This window comes from Salvelinus fontinalis, chromosome 23, assembly GCF_029448725.1.
Source record: "Salvelinus fontinalis isolate EN_2023a chromosome 23, ASM2944872v1, whole genome shotgun sequence".
NCBI classification, from domain to species: Eukaryota; Metazoa; Chordata; class Actinopteri; order Salmoniformes; family Salmonidae; genus Salvelinus; species Salvelinus fontinalis.
Genome location: NC_074687.1, coordinates 15,260,477 through 15,274,321, shown reverse-complemented (window position 1 = coordinate 15,274,321; position 13,845 = coordinate 15,260,477). Strand labels below are relative to the sequence as shown.

General features: G+C 39.0%; 1 protein-coding gene across 8 annotated transcripts in view; it reads right to left on the bottom strand.

The window, feature by feature from the left end:
• LOC129820893 (nck-associated protein 1) overlaps positions 1–13,845 on the bottom strand; it is a 75,475-nt gene that overhangs the window by 40,349 nt on the left and 21,281 nt on the right. For 5 of the 8 annotated variants that reach the window (XM_055877977.1, XM_055877979.1, XM_055877976.1 and 2 more), the window contains 11 exons: positions 12,082–12,174; positions 10,446–10,502; positions 8,489–8,631; positions 8,111–8,201; positions 7,704–7,841; positions 7,429–7,477; positions 6,849–7,005; positions 6,630–6,686; positions 6,425–6,521; positions 3,913–4,019; positions 3,426–3,558 (listed from right to left, as the gene is read on the bottom strand). In XM_055877977.1, the coding sequence (XP_055733952.1) occupies positions 3,426–3,558; positions 3,913–4,019; positions 6,425–6,521; positions 6,630–6,686; positions 6,849–7,005; positions 7,429–7,477; positions 7,704–7,841; positions 8,111–8,201; positions 8,489–8,631; positions 10,446–10,502; positions 12,082–12,174 (1,122 nt within the window). The remainder of the gene's footprint in view (positions 1–3,425; positions 3,559–3,912; positions 4,020–6,424; positions 6,522–6,629; positions 6,687–6,848; positions 7,006–7,428; positions 7,478–7,703; positions 7,842–8,110; positions 8,202–8,488; positions 8,632–10,445; positions 10,503–12,081; positions 12,175–13,845) is intronic. The other 3 variants (XM_055877978.1, XM_055877982.1, XM_055877983.1) reach the window with 2 other exon arrangements.

Genomic DNA, 13,845 nt, shown 5'->3' with positions numbered 1-13,845 from the left:
GGAGACTGGCTAGGCCACTCCAGGACCTTGAAATGCTTCTTACGAAGCCACTCCTTCGTTGCCCGGGCGGTGTGTTTGGAATCATTGTCATACTGAAAGACCCAGCCACGTTTCATCTTCAATGCCCTTGCTGATGGAAGGAGCTTTTCACTCAAAATCTCACGATACATGGCCCCATTCATTCTTTCCTTTAACTTCTTAAGGCTAGGGGGTGCTGTTGTCACTATTTATGGTAATCGTGTAATTTTTGAAACGGCTTCCTACAAAATTCTTGATCGTACAATATGCATATTATTATTATTATTATTGGATAGAAAACAGTCTATAGTTTCTATAGGAGTTGAAATTTTGTCTCTAAGTTGAACAGAACTCATTCTACAGCAATTTCCCTGACATGGAGTCAGATTTCAGAAATGTTGGCCCCTGTTCTGGAGTCAGTTTTAAGGCCAATGTTATTCCTATGAGTATACGGGCACTGCTTACGTCTTCCCCTGGATGCCTTTACGTGATGACGATTTGAATGGGGTCGATTGCGCAATCACAGGCACTATAAATAAAAAAAACCTGTAGCTAGGAACTCTTTTCTTGCTGCGTCATGCGCGCGGCGGCCACCGACCCGCACTTGTTCCAAGCATTAGTGTAGGGAGTAATATTACTCTGGTCATGTTTCTACTCGTTATAGGAGTTAAAAACATCATAAGGTAGTTAATTTAAAGCGTTTTATAGCAATTTATATCCGTTTAGTGCGATTTTGGGACATTTATTTCTGAGACGCTGTGAATCTCTGGGCACGCTTCCAGTTCATGCCGAACGCAGTTGGCATTTCCACATGGCAAGAGGACAGCTTTCCACCAAAAGACGATTAGACCCAAGAAAGGATCCTTTGCCCAAAATACTGATGGAAGAACAGCTCAAAGTAGGAACAATTTATTATGATAAATCGTGTTTCTGTCGAAAAATGTTAGTGGCTTTGGACGCCATCTTTTTTGACGTAGCTTCGCTTGGCGCAAACTGTATTGAAAAGTAAGGATAATTTAAAAAATGTAATTCCGCGATTGTATTAAGAATTAAATTGTCTATCAATCGCTGTCCACCCTATATTTTTTAGTCACGTTTATGAGTATTTATGTATACGAGTAGATCACTGTCTAATATGGCGCACGACATTTTCTCACCAGCTGGGCTACTTTTCCCATTGTCTAACCATGATTTTGGTGGCTAAATATGCACATTTTCGAACAAACTGTATATGTATGTTGTAATGTGATGTTACAGGGGTGTCATCTGAAGAATTCTGAGAAGGTTAGTGAAAAAAATAATATATTTTGGCGATGTTTACGTTATCGCTCTCTTTGGCTAGAATCAATGCTGGGGTAATGTTTGCACATGTGCTATGCTAATATAACGATTTATTGTGTTTTCGCTGTAAGACACTTAGAAAATCTGAAATATTGTCTGTATTCACAGGATCTGTGTCTTTCGATTAGTGTATGCTGTGTATTTTTACGAAATGTTTGATGATTAGTAGTTAGGTAAACACGTTGCTCATTGTAATTATTCTAGTCCATTTGTGACGGTGGGTGCAATTGTAAACTATGCCATCTACCTGAAATATGCACATTTTTCTAACAAAACCTATCCCATACCATAAATATGTTATCAGACTGTCATCTGATGAGTTTTTTTCTTGGTTAGGGGCTATAAATATCTTAGTTTAGCCGAATTGGTGATAGCTACTGGTGTTGGTGGACAAATAAAAGATGGTGGATTATGCTAATGTGTTTTTAGCTAATAGATTTACATCTTTACATATTGTGTCTTCCCTGTAAAACATTTTAAAAATCGGACATGTTGGCTGGATTCACAAGATCTGTGTCTTTCATTAGCTGTATTGGACTTTAATGTGTGAAAGTTAAATATTTAAAAAATATTTTTTTTTTGAATTTCGCGGCTCTGCCTTTTCAGTGGGGGTGGGGGGGGTGTGCCGCTAGCGGAACGTGTGTCCTTGAAAGGTTAAACGGATCAGTCGTCCTGGTCCCTTTGCAGAAAACAAGCCCCAAAGCATGATGTTTCCACCCCCATGCTTCACAGTAGGTATAGTGTTCTTTGGATGCAACTCAGCATTCTTTGTCCTCCAAACACGACGAGTTTTTACCAAAAATATCTATTTTGGTTTCATCTGACCATATGACATTCTCCCAATCTTCTTCTGGATCATCCAAATGCTCTCTAGCAAACTTCAGACGGGCCTGGACATGTACTGGCTTAAGCAGGGGGACACGTCTGGCACTGCAGGATTTGAGTCCCTGGCGGCGTAGTGTGTTACTGATGGTAGGCTTTGTTACTTTGGTCCCAGCTCTCTGCAGGTCATTCACTAGGTCCCCCCGTGTGGTTCTGGGATTTTTGCTCACCGTTCTTGTGATCATTTTGACCCCACGGGGTGAGATCTTGCGTGGAGCCCCAGATCGAGGGAGATTATCAGTGGTCTTGTATGTCTTCCATTTCCTAATAATTGCTCCCACCGTTGATTTCCTCAAACCAAGCTGCTTACCTATTGCAGATTCACTCTTCCCAGCCTGGTGCAGGTCTACAATTTTGTTTCTGGTGTCCTTTGACAGTTCTTTGGTCTTGGCCATAGTGGAGTTTGGAGTGTGACTGTTTGAGCTTGTGGACAGGTGTCTTTTATACTGATAACAAGTTCAAACAGGTGCCATTAATACAGGTAACGAGTGGAGGACAGAGGAGCCTCTTAAAGAAGAAGTTACAGGTGTGTGAGAGCCAGAAATCTTGCTTGTTTGTAGGTGACCAAATACTTATTTTCCACCATAATTTGCAAATAAATTCATTAAAAATCCTACACTGTAATTTTCTGGATTTCCCCCCTCATTTTGTCTGTCATAGTTGAAGTGTACCTATGATGAAAATTACAGGCCTCTCTCATCTTTTTAAGTGGGAGAACTTGCACAATTGGTGGCTGACTAAATACTTTTTTGCCCCACTGTATATGGCCAAAATACCATGGCTAAGAGCTGTTCTTAAGCACGACGCAACGAGGGGTATATTGGCCATATATCACAAACCCCCGAGATGCCTTTTTGCTATTATAAACTGTTTACCTACGTAATTAGAGCAGTAAAAATAACTTTTGTCATACCTGTGGTATACGGTCTGATATACCATGGCTATCAGCCAATCAGCATTCAGCGCTCGAACCACCCAGTTTATAATATATAATAAATACTAGGATATTATGAAACCAAGGGAGAACATTGACAATTAGTACATCCGAAATTGCACCCTATTCCCTACATAGGTGAACTATTTTTGACCGGAGCTCTAGGAATCATGGTCAAAAGTATTGTAATATAGGGAATAGGGTGCCATTTGGGAGACAAGCCAATGTTCGATCCAGAGAGCAGTCTCACCTGTACTAGCTCGTTGAGCACCACGGCGTCAAAGCCAGACAGGTACTGGACATAGTATCTCTGCATGACAGGACCATACTTCCTCACGTGGGCCCTCAGTTCCTCCATGTAGAAGATCAGCTCTGCAATGTGCCTGAGGACATAGAATAGCAAGAGTTATCTAAAAGAATAGAATAGACCTACACTTCATTAGTATGCTCAATACTCCTTCACACTATGGCATTCCTTAAAGGGTCATTTTACTCAAAAATGTTTTTTTACTTTCTCTGCTTTTGATATTGTTCCACAAAACGGTGCATGTCAACATTCAAGTTAAGACACATCACTTTCAGTTTCCTAATGGCCAAAATCAAGCAAGAGCAAAATGTGTCATGAAGAAACATTTTGACACAGACTTTTCAAAGAGGTAAACACAGCGCCACTACATTTCCTGAGGGGTAAAGGGAAATCCCATAGTTACAAGTTGAGTCAGTAGGATGCGTCTTACTTGTCAATAAAGTCATCTGTGCTCTTCTTCTGGATGTTGTCTGCATGTCGTAGCAGCCAAATGATCTCATCCCGAGCGAATGACAGAGCCATGAACACGAACAAGGCCTATGAAGAAGACAGGAGTCAAGTTATATAGTTACTTTCACCCATCAATTAGTCACATCTTTCAGGATTTGAATCCTAATCCTCTGATCACTTTACAGTTAGTCCAACTAGCATAATCATGTTAACAAAACTAGAGTGCAGATAGTGCTAGTCCAACTCAACCAAAAAAAGACAAAAAAATAAATAAATATTTTATATTGTCACATACACCGGATAGGTGCAGTGAAATATGTTGTTTTACAGGGTCAGCCATAGTAATACCATGGCCCTCGAGCAAATTAGGATTAAGGGCACATTGACCGATTTTTTACCTTGTCAGCTCGGGTATTCAAACCAACAACCTTTTGGTTACTGGCCCAACGCGCTAACCACTAGGCTACATGCTACCCTAGAGAGCAGCAGAGCACTAGTGTTATTATGATGTAACATTATCGTGTTAAGACAAGTAGACCACTGTGGTGTATGTCATGAGCTACAATTTTTCTTCTAGCTTTCAAATAGGCACATCCTTCTCTTCTCCTCTTCCCTGCCACTCTTACTGGGTCCTTAGTGTACAAGAGAAAGTAGTGTACTACGTTGTCTGTCAATATACTTTGTAAAATAATGGTTAATAAACAACTCTAAGGGGGGGCCTATAAAATCTTTTTTTTTTTTATTCAGTTATATATTTTCCCAAATTATGTTTTCTGTTTTATTTTTCCTGGTTTTAAATTATTATTTTCACTCTCAAAATTACAATTGTTCATAGAGAGCAACGAAATTGGATGTTCTGAGTCCATGTCAATGCTCAACTCATATCTGAATAAAAAAAATTGCACATCTGGCCATTTAATTGTGAATCTATCGAGTGAGGAGTGCAGTCTAGCGATGGTTCTGCAAAGTTAGCAAATAACAAATAATAGACACAAATTATATACTTACTCATGATATACCTCTGCCAGGTAAGCCTACTTTGCAGTTAACATTTAATTGAGAAGGTTTTGTGGAAAGTATTTCTGTCAACCCACAAGACGGCTATCATATCAACTGGCTACACACAGAGTGATAGACAAACGTGTACACCACACAGACAGACAGGGGCAATATTGCTAGAAATGAATTGGTAGATATTGTGTTAGGTTTGGATTTTTAAGCCAATAGGGGCTAACCAGGGGTGGGATAATGTTAATGTTGTATTGATTAGATAGTACCTGGGAGATGTGGTGTCTGATACTTGTGAGATGTGTTTATGACAGTTTGCAGTGGAACACGTGAAAATTGTATCTATTTTCAGAGTTGTTTGGCGTGCTACTCAATAGGTGGACCTGTTGGAGACCCCTGGTCTAATGTAACATTATCATGTTAACACAACTAGACAGCAGTAGTGTGGTATCTTAGGGCCCAGTAATCTAGATTGTGTTAGTCCAACTCACATTACCATATTAACACAACTAGAGAGCAGTAGCGCAGTGTTGTTAGTGTAACACACGGGATATAAACTCAGGTCTCCCACTGGAGCAACCAACGTCTTAGACCGTTAGACCAAGAGGAAATTCCTTCTTACTCCGAGGGCAGACACTGGATTTGAAGTTCGCAGGCGGGGCTATGAGCAACCATGCCCGACTCATGTCCGACACATTAGTCTGATGTAACATTATCATGTTAACACAACTAGAGAGCAGTGGTGTTAACATGATACTGTTACATCAGACTAACACAACTAGAGAGCAGTGGTGTTAGTCTAATGTAACATTATCATGTTAACACAACTAGAGAGCAGTAGTGTTAGTCTGATGTAACATTATCATGTTAACACAACTAGAGAGCAGTGGTGTTAGTCTGATGTAACATTATCATGTTAACACAACTAGAGAGCAGTGGTGTTAGTCTGATGTAACATTATCATGTTAACACAACTAGAGAGCAGTAGTGTTAGTCTGATGTAACATTATCATGTTAACACAACTAGAGAGCAGTAGTGTTAGTCTGATGTAACATTATCATGTTAACACAACTAGAGAGCAGTAGTGTTAGTCTGATGTAACATTATCATGTTAACACAACTAGAGAGCAGTAGTGTTAGTCTGATGTAACATTATCATGTTAACACAACTAGAGAGCAGTAGTGTTAGTCTGATGTAACATTATCATGTTAACACAACTAGAGAGCAGTAGTGTTAGTCTGATGTAACATTATCATGTTAACACGGCTAGAGAGCAGTCGCGCAGCAGGGTAGGTGAAGAGCCGTCATTAAGTGGCAACACTCCTAGCAGGAGTCACACATACAAATCTTCCCACTTGAGACTGGGGTTCAATCCCTGTGTCCACCCTTCCACTGTTTCTCCCACCTGCCGTACCCCCATCTGATTTCCATACTGTCTAAATAAAAGTGTAAAAATACCAAAATAGAGCACTAGTGCAGTACCTTAGGCCCCAGTAACCCTGGCTGGTCAGATAGGACTGTGGCCAGCTCCTTCAGGGCAGATCTCAGGAACTTGCGTCTTTCTCTGTGCATCAAACCTCTGTAACAAAACAAAAACAATCGGCAACAATTTCATAATGAGAGGATACTGTGACAAATACCATTTAAAACCTCTTGGTGCAATAAGATGCATTTATGAGGCACTTACGCATGTGACAGAGCTTGTTCTTTGCACTCTTTGATGTCATTCACACGCTTGTTGTAGCTATGAAATGAAAAGGGAGAATAGTTAACATACTTACTCACACACACACTTAACAGATGTCTGGGAATATGCTCAAACTGTACCCATTGAGCATGCTTTTCAGTCCAGGATTAGGATTAATCTGGCTTCAGGAAACTAGCTCAGAAAGTTAGTGTCCCTCACCCGCGGATGTTGATGAACAGGTCCTCAGTAGCCTTATGGATGTGGAACACCTCGTCTCTGAAGAGACAGAGGCAGGTGCTGCTCTGAAGAGCCAGCTTCCACAGGCTCAGAGCTGCCTGATCACTGTTTAGGACCCCGTGACATAAGATGAAGCCAACTGACAATCAAAAGTTAGAGACAGATAGAAAGTTAGAGGCACAGAAATATGATTTTGAACAGTATTTGTGTGGAATGAGAATATTTCAACTGATTTATATATTTTTAAGTGTTGTATGACTTCACATTTCATGCATGTTTTTAATAATAAGCCTGTACCTGAACAATGAATTACAATTAAAAAACAATCACGCTCCCCCTTCCCTCCAATGGTATAAACATATTAAATCAATTAGATCAGACTCCACTCTATGCACACACCCAGGCTGCATCACATCCGGCCGTGATTGGGAGTCCCATAGGGCGGCGCACAATTGGCCAAGCCTCGTCCGGCTTTGGTCGGGGTAGGTGTCATTGTAAATAAGAATTTGTTCTTAACTGACTTGCCTAGTTAAATAAAGGTTAAATAAAAACAAACACTTACAAACTATCCACTTCTCCATGGCGTCCAGGGACAAGTATTCACAGGGCATCTAGAACAAATCAGAATCATAGGTAAATGCACATGCCTGTGAGCAGAAAATGGTGTGATTTGAGAGATGTATATTGATGGTCCTGTGTGACTCAAGTATGGCACTAGCAACACCATAGTCATGGGTTCAACTCCTGCGGGGATCACATTACTGTACACACCCACTGTACTGTACACGTCCCTTTGGATCAAAACTAAGTGGAATATGTTATATATTGGATTCGCACTGTGTCTGACTGGGCTGGGTTGAGCATGGTGCTGGGGGCACTGATGAGACTGAGTAGCTGTGCATTCCTCCACTGGTCAGCAGACAGGTTTCTCCTGGGGTACACCATCTGGAGGGAGAGTAGGGCGTCTGACAACGACTACAGGGGAGGGAGGAGAGAGAGAGAGAGATATATTGGTTTATGACAGTTAATAATAACTTTCATGAACAAGCATTAATCAACCATTTATACATTTATAAAACTGTATAAGCAATATATGCATACATAATCATTGCTTAAGCATCAAAGTTATTGTAAAGTGTAACCGAAAGTTATATTATAAATTGTAACCAAAATATGTATTTTCATTGTCAGTGCTCAGGAAAAGAACATAACATGTTGAGAAACAGGTGACACTTTATATTCACCTTCCCATGGGGAACAAACTCCTCCATCATCTTTTTCAGTGGGTTCTCGTAGTCAACAATCATCTGTCCCAGCCTCGGATACTCTCGATCACTAAATAAAATAAAAAAATACAAATAAAGATGTTGTTGACATTGGTAGTTCTCAGGTGTATCTAAGCTAGGTCTGTAACTACCACACAATGTTTTAAGAATGCATTTTTCATATATTACTATGTGATTTTAATATACGGCCACTGTCAATTGGTATAACAGTACGTTAACATTGTGTTAAAGTATGACCTTAATATTATTTTACAGGGATGGTGCTAATGGAGATTGAACATTTCAGAGATGAGCCAGAGAAAGGACATAGACAGGAAGAGACACCACCCTACATACCTTGATCCATGTGTCATTTCATGGGCATAGTTGTAGAGGCCAATGATAGCTTTCCTCTCTTCAATCCGAGACAATAGCATCATTAGGTTAGTGTAGGTTACTACTAAGTCAAGGTAGTTCTTGGTCAGGTCAAAGTTTACAGTCTGTAAAAAGAGATATGGGAACAAAAATAGAATCTACATCCAAACTATTAAATCTGAATCTAAAAACATTTCATCTACATTGCCTTCAGAAAGTATTCACACCCCTGGACTTTTTCCACATTTTGTTGTGTTACACCTGAATTAAAAATGTATTAAATGCAGATATGTTTGTCACTGGCCTACACACAATAGCCCATAATGTCAAAGGAGAATGAAGTTTTTAGAAATATTTGAGTCACTAAGTATTCAACCTCTTTGTTATGGCAAGCTTAAAGTTCAGGAGTAAAAATGTGCTTTAAAAAAGTCACATAATAAGTTGCATGGATTCTGTGTGCAATTATAGTGTTTAACATGACTACCTCATCTCTGTGCCCTACACATTCAATTATCTGTAAAGTCCCTCAGTCGAGCAGTGAATTTCAAACACAGATTCAACCAGAAAGACCAGGTAGGTTTTCCAATGCCTCGCAAAGAAGGGCACCTATTGGTTGATGGGTAAAAATAAAAAAACATTGAAGACATTGAATATCCTTTAGAGCATGGTGAAGTTATTAATTACACTTTGGATTGTGTATCAATACACCCAGTCACTACAAAGATACAGGCATCCTTCCTAACTCAGTTGCCAGAGAGGGAGGAAACCGCTCAGGGATTTCACCACGAGGCCAATGGTGGCTTTAAAACAGTTAGAGTTTAATGGCTGTGATAGGAAAAAAACTGACAATGGATCAATAACATTATAGTTACTCCACAATACTAGCTAATTGACAGAGTGAAAAGAAAGATTCCTGTACAGAATGCAAATATTTCAAAACATGCATCCTGTTTGCAACAAGGCACTAAAGTATTACTGAAAGAATTTGGCAAAACAATTAACTTTTTGTCCAGAACACAAACTGTTATGTTTGGGGCAAATCCAAAATAACAGATTACGGAGTTCCACTCTACATATTTTCAAGCATTGTGGTGGCTGCATGATGTTATGGGTATGGCTGTAATCGTTAAGGACTGGGGAGTTTTTCGGGATAAAAAAGAAACGGAATGGAGCTAAGCACAGGCAAAATCCTAGAGAAAAACCTGGTTCAGTCTGCTTTCCATCAGACACTGGGAGATTAATTCACCTTTCAGCAAAACAATAACCTAAAACACAAGGCCAAATCTACACTGGAGTTGCTTACCAAGAAAACAGTGAATGTTCCTGAGTGGACGAGTTACAGTTTTGACTTAAATCTACTTGAAAATCTATATCAAGACCTGAAAATAGTTGTCTAGCAATGATCAGCAATCAATTTGACAGAGCTTGAAGAATTTTGAAAAGAATAATGGGCAAATGTTGCACAATCCAAGTGTGGAAAGCTCTTAGAGACTTACACAGATGTAATCACGGCCAAAGGTGCTTCTGCAAAGTTTTGACTTAGGGGTGTGAATACTTAAATTTCTGTATTTTATTTTCAATACATTTTCTAAAATTTTCTAAAAACACGTTTTCCCTTTGTCATTATGGGGTATTGTGTGTAGATTGGTGAGAATTATACTCAATTTTGAATCCAGGCTGTACACAACAAAATGTGGAATAGGTCAAGGGGTATGAATACTTTCTGAAGGCAAGAGTTCAGGTGGGCTTCAGCAAACAAAGGAAAGGAGGGGTGCTAAACAACGACAAAAATCATGAGAATGGCTTACCAAGAAATACTTCCAAAAGGACTAATTCTACTTTCTGAAGGCAGTGTGTGAAATCTAATCTTTGAGAAAACATTTGAGAAAGCATCCTGTAATTACATGCTATGTACAGATCAATGTGCCTTATAACTTACAATATCAAAGAAGACTTGGCAAGCATCGATAGTGTTCAATAGCTCACAGACATGGTCCTGGAAGGAGAGAAAGATATTAGACGGATGTACATTTCACAGTATAGTAACTTGATGATAAGTAACTATTATTTGTGATGGATTATCATTATACATGTACAGTCAGGTTTGAGGAGTAACGTAACTGTAATCTGTAACGTTACCAGTTAAAATATTGTAATCAGATTACAGATACTTTTGAAAAACTAGATGATTACTTCCGAGGATTACTTTTAAATTCAGAAAGGATGTTTGCTCAATGACATTCAAATCAGCATTGAAAATACGCACATTTGTTGCACCTTAGTGAGTCTGACCATAAATCAGAGACCACTATGATGACACCCCAAATGTGTAGTTGGATCGCGGGAAAAGAGCAGGAATGGGCTTTTGTAGGCTACAGTCCAACACGTCTTCCAATGGTGCGACTGCTGTCGGCATCCAAAGATTATCCAACTTGAATAAACGCTTAGAGGTAAGGATGACAGCAGTGGTGTAGTCTATGGCAATACGGATTTCACTTGTTATTGATATCTACTTAGCGCATTGATGTGAATCACACTGCTGCTCTCTCATTTAGCAATTTGCGCCTTAGGAATTGTGGTTGATGTGGATGGCTGTTCACATATCTAATTTTAATAATAATGTTTGAATTCACCAAGTTCAAGCTGCCTATCAATCATTGTTTTTGAAACCAGTGGACAGCCAGTGAAATATGCATCCCTGCAACAGCTGCATAGTGCGGATTCCAGCCTATGGAATAAAAGTGGGGCTTTTATTGCTCAATCTAATTCATGCTAAGAAACAAAAAAAATCCATATGTCTAATGGACACATGCTCAAACTCACACACTTTTGATAGACTTAAAAAGGGGCAATCTGTAGTTGCTACATCCATTGATTCTTGAAGAATATAACTTATAAATGCCTCATGAGCTTAGTTCAACTGTCACACTACATGAGAACCCAAAATATAAACAAACACTGTATAGTCTCATAACATGGTTAAAACAATGTTGATATCATGGATGGTCAGTCCTTGCATCCATAGCTATGTTTATTAATCTGAGAGTGGTTTATTTCTCCAGGCCCATCCCTCAGCTTTTCACCAAAACGGGGCAGGGCGACCGTTTTGTTATAGTTTCCTCTGTGGATTTGCCCTTTAAACAGCTGGATATTATCAAGATATCAAAGTGTCACCAACAAAAAGGTCAACAATAGGCCTTCAGCAAATGCAGCATATGGCAGATCTATATTTTTCACATGTAAATAGCACTTTTCAGTAGTGCTCAAAGCATGCCATTCCATGAGCGCAGCATTTATTTTTCAACTCGAATCAATGAGCCCAATCAGTCCTCCATTACAACAAAAATCATAAACAACAGAGTAGGGCTGGCTAATAAGTCCTTAGTTTTGGGGTTATGCTCAGGTAAAACAATTTGGCTAATCTATACTTCCATATTTCCAGGTCCTATTCTTGAAGATCAAGGGGTATAATATTTATTGGAATGACTGGAATTCTGATAGACTTTGGTTTTTAATGTGAAGATATAAGATATTCTCTTTTTTCACTACATTGAATGATGCTTAGTTGCACATACCTTAAATTCCATCACATCTACGAATGTGAAGTAATACAACGCTAAATTCTTAAGGATTTCAGACTTCTCTTTTTGTAGTTGTGCAAGCTGTTGCTGTAGAAGTAAAGAAAAACATGGTTGTAAACTGAAACATTTTGTTTTATATTCAAGTTAAACTTTACAGGATACACAAAGCTTCATGGTATGGATAATGAATGATGAGCACAATAAAATAGGCTGATGGAATCTGGTCGTAGGGTGGTAACATGTTATACTTCATCATGAATTTGTTCCCATTACCATCTGTGCTTGGTAGTGCATGTTTTCTCTGGATAGTGTAAGTGGTCTCAATATGTTAACATCCCTTGATATCCTGAGAAATACTACCAAGGATATCACACAACGGGTCAGGGTGACATTTTGACAACTCAAAAAGGTAGAGCTCTACGCAAAAACAACTTTATTATTACAAAATACTCATGTTGATTTCGATAACATCTCTGCATTTTAGCACTGTCACAATGGGGCCTTTATTTAGCCAATGATAGCCTCTCACAAACCAAATGTGTAGTCATGTTGGCTGGATTGTTATCTTTGGTGTGCATCCCAATTGGCACCCTATTCCTATTCCCTATTCCTTATGTAGAGCGCTTCTTTTGACCAGGACCAATAGGGCTCTGGTTAAAAGTACTGCACTATATTGAGAATTTGGGTGCCATTTGTTAGACAGCCCTGGTCTCTTTCCCTACAACATAAATGTTACGTATTCTATTTTTCAAACAAAAACCTAACAAAATGTTACCTAACAGTTAACTGTTACCTAGCAGTATAGAAAAACTTGAATGATCTTGAGGTGTGAAAGATGATAAAACATGAATCATTAGCAATATTACTTAAACAAGAATCTACTACATAGAAAATAAGAGAACATGCTAAACATAGAAAAAAAAACAGAGGCTGCGGATCTGACTTTACTGGACCCTGCTCCCTGACAGCTAAAGGTCCTAAGCTTCTGTGCATGTGCGGGATTCTCTACTTTACACCCAGTCTCTGTTCTACTCGTAGACAACCTCCTTTCACATTTCTACTGTCAATTATGAATGATAATTCATTCAAGTTTTACCAGTGAAACATCCACGCAGCATCTGAATACCAATCATTGGATCTCAGTTTCATGGAGTTATGCATTTAGATCTTCTTGAGGTATAGTGTTGTTTAGAAGCAGAACAGTGTTGTGTTGTTTTGAATTACAGTGCATTCGGAAAGTATTCCTACACCTTGACTTTTTTTCACAATTTGTTAAGTTACAGCTTCATTCGAAAATTGATTAAATTACTTTTCTCCCCTCATCAACCTACACACAATACCCCATAATGACAAAGCGAAAACAGGTTAAGAAATGTTTGCAAATTTATTACAAATAAAAAACAGAAATACCTTATTTACATAAGTATTCAGACCCTTTGCTATGCGACTCGAAATTGAGCTCAGGTGTATCCTGTTCCCATCCTTGAGATGTTTCTACAACTTGATTGGAGTCCACCTGTGGTAAATTCAATTGATTGGATATGATTTGGAAAGGCACACACCTGACTATATACAGTCCTGGCCAAAAGTTATGAGAATGACACAAATATTAATTTTCACAAAGTCTGCTGCCTCAGTTTGTATGATGGCAATTTGCATATACTCCAAAATGTTATGAAGAGTGATCAGAGGAATTGCAATTAATTGCAAAGTCCCTCTTTGCCATGCAAATTAACTGAATCCCCAAAAAACGTCCAC